Source organism: Belonocnema kinseyi, chromosome 7 (genome assembly GCF_010883055.1).
Source record: "Belonocnema kinseyi isolate 2016_QV_RU_SX_M_011 chromosome 7, B_treatae_v1, whole genome shotgun sequence".
Lineage (NCBI taxonomy): Eukaryota > Metazoa > Arthropoda > Insecta > Hymenoptera > Cynipidae > Belonocnema > Belonocnema kinseyi.
Genome location: NC_046663.1, coordinates 91,874,507 through 91,883,535, shown reverse-complemented (window position 1 = coordinate 91,883,535; position 9,029 = coordinate 91,874,507). Strand labels below are relative to the sequence as shown.

The 9,029-nt window shown below is 26.9% G+C and overlaps 2 protein-coding genes across 6 annotated transcripts in view; both read left to right on the top strand.

Moving 5' to 3' along the window:
* The window catches only part of LOC117177219 (PDZ domain-containing protein GIPC3), a 30,993-nt gene extending 30,109 nt beyond the window's left edge, over positions 1-884 (top strand). For all 4 annotated transcript variants that reach the window (XM_033367771.1, XM_033367768.1, XM_033367769.1 and 1 more), the window contains exon 6: positions 43-884. In XM_033367771.1, the coding sequence (XP_033223662.1) occupies positions 43-200 (158 nt within the window). In that variant the 3' untranslated portion in view covers positions 201-884. The remainder of the gene's footprint in view (positions 1-42) is intronic.
* Positions 885-3,316: 2,432 nt separating this feature from the next.
* LOC117177490 (succinyl-CoA:3-ketoacid coenzyme A transferase 1, mitochondrial) overlaps positions 3,317-9,029 on the top strand; it is a 9,729-nt gene continuing 4,016 nt past the window's right edge. Inside the window, exons 1-7 of one of the 2 annotated variants that reach the window (XM_033368224.1) lie at positions 3,317-3,399; positions 3,525-3,674; positions 4,170-4,547; positions 7,731-8,156; positions 8,257-8,365; positions 8,479-8,695; positions 8,767-8,978. In XM_033368224.1, the coding sequence (XP_033224115.1) occupies positions 3,579-3,674; positions 4,170-4,547; positions 7,731-8,156; positions 8,257-8,365; positions 8,479-8,695; positions 8,767-8,978 (1,438 nt within the window). In that variant the 5' untranslated portion in view covers positions 3,317-3,399; positions 3,525-3,578. Of the gene's footprint in view, positions 3,675-4,169; positions 4,548-7,730; positions 8,157-8,256; positions 8,366-8,478; positions 8,696-8,766; positions 8,979-9,029 lie in introns of both variants that reach the window. The other variant, XM_033368223.1, reaches the window with a different exon arrangement.

The following is a 9,029-nucleotide window of genomic DNA, read 5'->3' as shown; positions in this document are numbered from 1 at the left end:
TACGTTTAAAGAATTCTAGATTTATTTCTTTTTAAATTTCAGCGACACAAATTTGGGAACTTTCGGAAGGAAAGAGAAATAGTATGGAATTTGCTGAGGCGATAGATAATTCCGACTTGGAAGCATTTGGCTTTACAGATGATTTTGTTATTGAGTTATGGGGGGCCGTGACTGACGCAAGATCTGGTCGCCTTCGATGAAATTATAATCATTTCTTGTTTTGTAATAAGATTGACAATAACTCCAGATAAACTGTTGAAGCTTCAAATCGTTAGTGATAAACTGATATCGCAGACTGTGCCTTCGATTATTATCATTACAACTGTTAATTTTTTATAAATCTGCCAATATCAAATTTTATAAATAGCTTATTCAAGAAAAAAGAATTGAAGAATCAATTGCAAATTAATTTTCTGAATGGATTTCAGTATTTTAAAGCTAGGTACAATGAGAGAAGATAAATATTTATTTCATAGAAATTATAGGATTATTTCTGAATGTGATTGAAATATCGATAATATATATTTTATCTCGTTACTGATGTAAATAAGACAATAAGTTCTCGCTAAGATATTTTTACGCATATGTTATATTTACAATAGACTTATATTGTAAATAAGAAATTATAGACTGTGTAAAATGTACAAGAGATTACAAAATTATTATTTTACTAGCATTGTACTGTGAGCGCTCTAAAGAGAGCATTAAACATTGCATTGATAATTAATAATATACAATGTAAAACAAGATTATCATGAGTCCTTAATTTTAAGGACATTAAATAATGCAAAGGATTCAGAACAATTAAAGGAATTCAGGGAAGGCAGAGAATTCAGAATATTAAAAAAATTCAGATGATTCAAAATTAAAATAACTTCCAGATTTTTTTTGAAATTTTCAGAAATCTGATTTTAAATTATTTGAATTCTTTCTATAATTTTTTGTAAACACTAAACATTCAAATAAAATAACTTGAAATTTTCCCAGAAACTTTTTTGTGCGAAATATTAAAAAATGTACTTTTACCATTTTTTGAAATCTTCTGAAGATTTATATTAACGGTACCAACATTTTTTTATCTGTACCTTAAGTGTATATCAATCTTAAATTCAACTGCTATTATAGGTTTTAGTTCACAATTTCATTTTTATCACCACATTAAAATTGTGGAAAAGTTTACAAATTCTAAACGAATCTTCAACATAAGTGCTGTATTTTTAACCAAAAAAGCTTTTTCAATCAAGAAAGAAAAATTTTTTCGATAAATTATCATTTGACGGGAAAAATAATTTTTAAATTGCAAAATAAAAATTTCGTATAACCACCTATTTATTTTTTGTTATCATTATTTTATTTACTTCAGAGTTACAGGTTTATTTTACTGGATTTTACCAAAACTTATAGGGAACATTTGATCTTGAAAGATATTTAAGACTTGTTTAAGCTTGGAAAAATTTAACATTATTTTATGAATCTCTCCAAGTTTTAAAATATTTGTAATATTTTCAAAGCTACTAAAATTCTTAAATCTTTTAAGATAACTTGAATGATCTTTTTCAATATTCTCTTTCAAATTTGAAAAAGAATTAAATATGATTTAATTTCAAGTAATCTTAAGAAAAGTGTTTTGTTGTCTTGAAACTTTTCTAAATCTCCAAACACTTCCAAATTGAATTTAAATTATTTTTGAAATAAAAAAAATTCTAAACATATTTTAAAATTATACGAATTTTGTTCTAAAGTTTTGTAATCTTGCAAAAATGAATTTTTTTCTTTAAAATCTTCAAAAAAATTTCCCTAAATTTTAGAAAATCTTTTGAAATATTTAAACATATTTCCTTTGTTAATATAAAAAATCAATTTTATTATTTCAAAATCTTGACAAATCCATATTTTGTTTAAAATTTCCTGAAATCTCTTCAAATTTTTAATCATTTTTGAATCTTTTTAAAACTTAAAAAAAATCCTTTTGAATATTTCAGTTTTCCTAATATATTTTTAAATCCGGCAAAATAAAAAATATTTCCTGAAAATCTCCCAGATACTTTCATCATGATTATAGAAATCTTTTGGAATGTACAACAATTTGTGTAAGTGTCCCTTAAAATGTATTTTGTAAACCAAAAAATTATTTAAAATTTTCCCGAAAATCTTAAAAAAAAATTTATATTTTCTTGAAATCATTAAAATTCTTTAAAAACTTCCAAGTTTTTTGTTATAAAGCTTCAAAATTCTACATTTTTTCGAATTTGTTAAAATTATTTTATGTTTATAATTATTTTTGAAACTTTAAAAAGCTTCAGAAATCTTTTGCAAGCTTCACCATTTTTTTCTATTTTTCTCTTAAAACTAATTTTTCAAGGTATGTAATAACTTTTAATATATATTTTTTCAAATTTTAAATTGCTTTCGAAATTTTTAAACATTTTCTAAAGATATTTGTAAATGATTCTAAATCTTTCTCAAATTAATTATTAATAAATAAATATAACATCATTAATGCTGGTATAGGGATTATGATTATAATAATTCTGTCATGATTTAAACATTTGCTCATGGAGTTTAAAACAGAATTGTTGACTTTATTATTAAATATTCATTTACAGTTTAAATTTTCTCTTTTCAGAATTAAAATTAATTGTTAGAACTTGAAGCAATTTTCACTTAGTATACAAACAATAACAATGAGTGCGAGATTTTCGATAATTTCGTTTCACCTATTTTTTTAGATAGGATAAAAGGAACTAATTTAAAAAATAAATAAATATTTTGAATAAACTGTTTCTAGGCTGTTTCTTAGTTTTTAAAGTCTTTCAGGCACAACATCCGAAATATTACTGGTACAAAATGAAAATATTAATTTCTGGTTAAAGCATTAATTCTTTAATTTCAAAATGAGTAATATCAGATAAGTTCTTATCATTTACAAGTTTATTGCAAACTCTTGTACTCCTTACGAGATTGCAAAATATTTTTACTTTAATTAAAAACATTTCATAAGCAGGTCCTATCCTTTAAATTATCATTTTTATACCATAAATATTTTTAACTTGCTCAAGTTTAAATATTGAAAATTAAAATTTTTTCTTCGTCAAACTCGAAGTTCGATTATTCAGTCGATTTACTCGTAATTTGAAAAATATATTTAATTTCAAAATCAATATTCCATTTATTTAAAAAAATATATATATTTTTCTGAGAATATTTAAACTGAGAAAAAAGTCATCAGAAATCCAAGGTTTTTTTCATTTTCCATATAAATTTCGCATGATTAGAAGATTCTGATAATTTTTCAGGATTGATGTTGACCTCGCTGGTCATAAAGATTGCCTTGAAAGCCTTAACATGCAAAATAACAAGTTTTTATCATGTCATATTTTATCGGACTGCCAAAAATAGGTTAGTGCAGTGAAAAATAATACTCAAGCCCGATCTCGTCCTTTTAATACTTTTTTCAATCTTGATTTGTACGTTTGTACCTCGATCCTGAGAAATATCGAAATATGTGCTCTCGTGAGTTTTAGGTTAGAATCTATACCTCGAAATTTTTCGTTTGGAAACGAAATCGTGGAATATAAATGAACATGGCTTTTGCAATGAGCAGAGCAAGTGGAATTTTTCTGCGCTCTAGTGCCGAATTCAGGAATTCGTATAAACATTTAAATCTTACGAGGGTAAGTCTTTCAATTTTGGTTATGAAGAACCTAACCTACAAACCGGTATCTCTATTTCCGATATTTTTGCCTTGAATCTCGTGAATCTTATGTATTCAATATTACCATCGTGCTAGTTATTAATGTTTATTCTGTCAACTCATTCTGCAACATTAATTCATTATTATTAAGGATACATATGGCCATAATGTATTTTAAGGTCAGATCTAAATTTGGTCAACAGATTTATCATTTTCAGGTTTTATTTTATTATGCTGATAACGATTGAAGAAATTTATTGTATCAATTATGTTACACAATTTGGTATTTTTGAAAGTAGGATTGAAGTGTTTTGATTTGATCTATTGAATTTAAAATCTTAACAATAATGTCATTCGTTGATTTTGTCTGATTTTTGCTGGCTTAGGTCCTGACTAAATGTTATACGAAATATAAGTATATAAAGCATAATTACAAAATAAAAGTCCGATTTTGATAAAATTCCGGTCTTTGCAGATATCCGCAGTTAGTTTTTCCTTAAAAGCGGAAGTACCACAAGTTGAGGAAGTAGAAAAATTGAAACCGCCAGTTGGAGACGGCAAAATATTTAAATCTGCCGAAGAAGTTGTCTCGGATTTACCTAATGGTGCCAGGGTTTTAGTAGGTGGTTTCGGCCTCTGTGGAATACCTGAAAATCTTATAGATGCCGTACTTAAAAGAGGATCTAAAGATTTAACTGTCGTTTCTAATAATGCCGGAGTGGACGATTTTGGACTAGGAATACTTTTAAAAGAACGTAGAATAAAGAGAATGATTGCTTCCTACGTGGGTGAAAATGCCGAATTCGAAAAGCAGTATCTCAGTGGACAACTTGAAGTGGAATTAACACCTCAAGTAAATAAGATTTACCATTGATATGCCAGAAAATGAATTTATGTTCGACAGAATATGTACATAATCAGGGTTGCTACTGGTCAGGGAATTCCGGAAAGTCAGAGAAATTAACACTGGTTAAGGAAATTCAGGGAATGTCAGGAAAAACTTGAAAAATTCAGGAAATTTTCAATAATCTCAGAATTTTGTGAAATATAATAACTATGTGATTGAAAATGATCCCTTTTGTTGAAGAATCATATTTTTCGTTTGATAATTCAACTATTTTTGTAAGAAAAATTTCTTTTTGGAATGAAAATGTAAAATTTGGGATTAAATCCTTTTTTTATTGACTAAAAAATGTTGGTTGAATTTCGTCATTTTGGTTTGAAAATTCTTTTTTTTTCTCGTTGAAACTTATTTATTTATTGGCTGAAAATGCTATTATTTGTTTGAAATCTCAACTTTGTTAAAAATCCATTTTTCTGGTTGATCATTATTTTGGTTAAAAAATATTTTTTCTTTGTTGAAAATTTAACTACTATATACTTGAAAAATCTTTTTTTTTTTTTAATTGAAAACTTAAATTTTCGTCTTTTTTGGTAGAATATTAATCTTTTTAGTTAAAAATTAATATTTTGTTGTGGAAATTATGGCAATTTCGTTGATGAAATTTTTGTTGTTAAATTTATGTTTTTCAACTGAAAATGTAACTGTTCTATTGCTTGAAAATTTAACTATTCAGTTAAGAATTAATTATTTTGGTCGCCGATTCATGATTTTAGATAAAAATTCATGTCTGTGGTTGAAAATTTATTTATATCGTTGAAAATCAAATTCTTGTAGAAAATCCATATTTTTTTTAATGAAAATGAAACTTTTTTCAGATTTTTTTTTGGCTTTAAATTAAATAGTTTGGTTGGAAATGAACTTTTTTTAATTGATATTTTCGGGTTGAAAACTGAATTGTTTTGTTGACAAATTGTTTTTTTTTTTTTTAATTTAACTGTTTTTAACGGAAAATTAATTATTTTTTATTTGAAATATCAACTATTATATTACTCGTTGAGAATTCATTTTTTTTGGTCAATATTCATATTTTCAGCTGAAAATATAACTATTTTGTCGAAAAAGCCTTTTTTTAATAATTAATTTTTTTAACTGAAAAATTAATGATTACATTTTTGGTTCGAAATATTTTTCTTTTAGATAAAATCTGAAATATTTGGTTGGAAGTTCATATATTTTCTTGAATTAACCTTTCTGGTTGAAAATGATGTTCTTTCTTTAAATTCAAATTTTTCATTTGACAATTCAACTTTTTTGTGGTACATACGTTTTTTTGGCAATAAAATAAAAAAATTGAGATTCAATTCTTTCTTATTGACATAGGAGTCTTTTTTGATTGAAAATTCGACATTTTGGTTTAAGTATTAATTTTTTATCGTAGAAATAACTTTTTTTTCTAAAAGTGTAACTTTTGGATTGCTCGTTGAGAACCCACCCTTTTTAGGGTGAGAATTCAATTACGTAGTTGAAAGTGGATTTATTTGGTTAAAAATTCATTTTTGTTTGATGATTCATCATTTTGCTTCAAAAATCTTTTTTCTTTGATGAAAATTTAACTGTTTTCTTGACAAAACTTTTTTTCGTTGTTGAAATATATTCTGTTTAAACTGAAAATTTAAATATACCGTGTTTTGTTGAAATATATAGTCTTTAGTTGAAAATTTTGGTTAAAAATGTAACTATTTTGTTGAAAATACTCTTCTTTGTTCTTGAAAATTAATTTTTATAACTGAAAATTTAAATATTCTATTAATTGAAAATTGGACTATTTTGTTGAAAGTACCTTCTTTTTTGAAAATTATTTGTTTTAACTGAAATCTTTTTGGTTTAAAATGATATTTTTTTTCTTGAAAATCCATATTTTTGGTTACAAGATTCAACTTTTTTTATAGAAAATTAGGCTTTTTGGCATTAAAATTCGAAATTTGAGATGAAACTCTTCTTTTTCATTGGCAGAAAAACTTTTCTTGGTTAAAAATTCGTCTTTTTTGAGGAAAAATTCATTTGTTATCGTAGAAATCTACTTATGTTTGCCAAAAATACAACAGTCTGCTTGAAATATCATCCATTATTTTTCATTGAGAATTCATCGTTTTTGGGCGAAAATTCAACTACGTAGTTGAAAATGGAACGACTTTTTAACAAAAATTTCTGTTGATAATGAATTTCTGGTAGAAAATTAACAGTTTTAACTCAAATTATAATTATTACATTTTTGGTTTAAAATATATCTTTGTAAGTTAAAAACTCAACAGTTTGGTGGCAAATTCATATATTTTGTTGAAAATTCGTCTTCTGTGGTGGAATATTAATCTTTATGTTTGAAAATTTATTTTTGTGGTTGACGATTTATAATTTTAGCCAAAAGTTAATTTCTTTAGTTTGAAAATTGAACTATTCGGTTGAAAATTCGTCTTTTTTGGTTGAATATTCCATTCTTTTGGTAGAAAAATCATATTATCATATCCTTAGGTTGAAAATTCAACTTTTTTGTAAAAAATTCGTTTTTTTGGCTCTAAAATCAAACGAGTTTCTTAAAAATTTAACTAAAAATTGAAGTATTACATTTCTTTAAAATATTTTTTTGAGTTTAAAACTGAACTATTTATTTTGTTGAAAATTCATCGATTTTTTTTCTTTCCTTTTAGTAGAAAATTAATTTTTTCAGTTGAAATTTCATCTCTTTGTTTGAAAGTTCGTTCTTTTTGGGTAAACAATCATATTTTTAATATTAATTTATTTAAAATTAATCTTTCTTGGTGAAAAATTAATCTTGATTTTTGAAAATTAATCTTGTTGGTTGAAAAGTCATCTATTTTGTTAAAAATTCTTTTTAAAATCTTATTTGAGTTTTCCCCCCTCTCCTATACATACCCTTAGAAAATTTGGTATGAATGTTGTCAATAAAAGCCTTTAAAATGAATTAAAAAAAAAAACATTGCTTTGCATTAGCCTTGTTGATCACCTATAAGTTGTAAGTTTGTTTTTACATCAGACATAACTGTCAAGAAAAATTAACAATTGGTTAGGGTAAAATCTGAGAAAGTTAGGGACTTCAGAAATTGGAATTTTGTAGCAACTCTGATAATTTCCCTAAAATATATTTTTGCAACTTCATTTGAATATTTTATTTAGGGTACTTTAGCAGAACGTGTAAGGGCAGGAGGAGCTGGTATTCCGGCTTTTTACACTCCCACAGGTTTCGGAACTATAATTCAAGAGGGAAACGTCGTTGTAAAATATAATGAATCTGGTGATGCAGAAATTTCTGGTGATGCTAGAGATACTCAACAATTCGATGGACGAAATTACGTCCTCGAAGCAGCAATAACCGGAGATTTTGCATTGGTGAAGGCTTGGAAAGCTGACAAAGCTGGGAATCTTATGTTTAGAAAAACAGCTAGGAATTTTAATCCAATCATGTGTAAAGCTGCTAAAATTGCGATAGCAGAAGTAGAAGAAATTGTTGAGTTAGGTGAGTTAGATCCTGATCAAGTTCACCTACCGGGGATTTATGTGGATCGAGTCATAAAAGGTGCTTCTTACGAAAAACGTATTGAGGTACGTGAATCGAGATTCTAGAATTGTTTTACTACATATTGAAATTAATCATGTATTTAAGATACAAAGTCTGTACTATTTATTTTATTTTTGATAATAGAGAAGGTCTACGAAACAAACCGCGAAACCTAAAAAATCAACTCCAGCTAGTAAAGCTAGGGATAGAATTATAAGAAGAGCGGCTTTGGAATTTAAAAATGGAATGTACGGTAAGTTAACTTTGGAATTTGTATAATTTTCCAAAGCTCTAAATAATTCTAAAGCAGAATATTATTTTATCTTCCCAGTATTTGCAATATTGAACATTTTCTTCTCTGTTTAGCAAATTTGGGCATTGGTATACCGATGCTAGCCAGCAATTATATTCCTAAAGGAGTCAAGGTGACTTTACAATCTGAAAATGGAATTTTGGGACTCGGTCCATTCCCCGAAGAATCTGAAGTCGATGCAGACTTAATAAACGCCGGTAAAGAAACCGTGACTGTTCTTCCAGGAGCTTCATATTTCAGCAGTGACGAGAGTTTTGCTATGATTAGAGGGTGATTACTTTATCATTTTATTTTAGAGCTTAGTTGCGATCAAATGTTAAATTCAATGTTAAATTAAATAGGGGTCATATCGATTTGACGATACTTGGAGCAATGCAGGTTTCTCAAAAGGGAGACTTGGCAAATTGGATGATACCAGGAACGATGGTGAAAGGAATGGGAGGTGCAATGGATCTTGTTTCTGCAGAAACTACAAAAGTCGTCGTCACTATGGAACACAAAGCTCGCGATGGCAGTCCCAAAATTTTGGCCAATTGCAACCTTCCAGTCACGGGTAAGGGGCCGTCCATAAACTACGTCATCCATTTTGGACTATTTGGTCCCC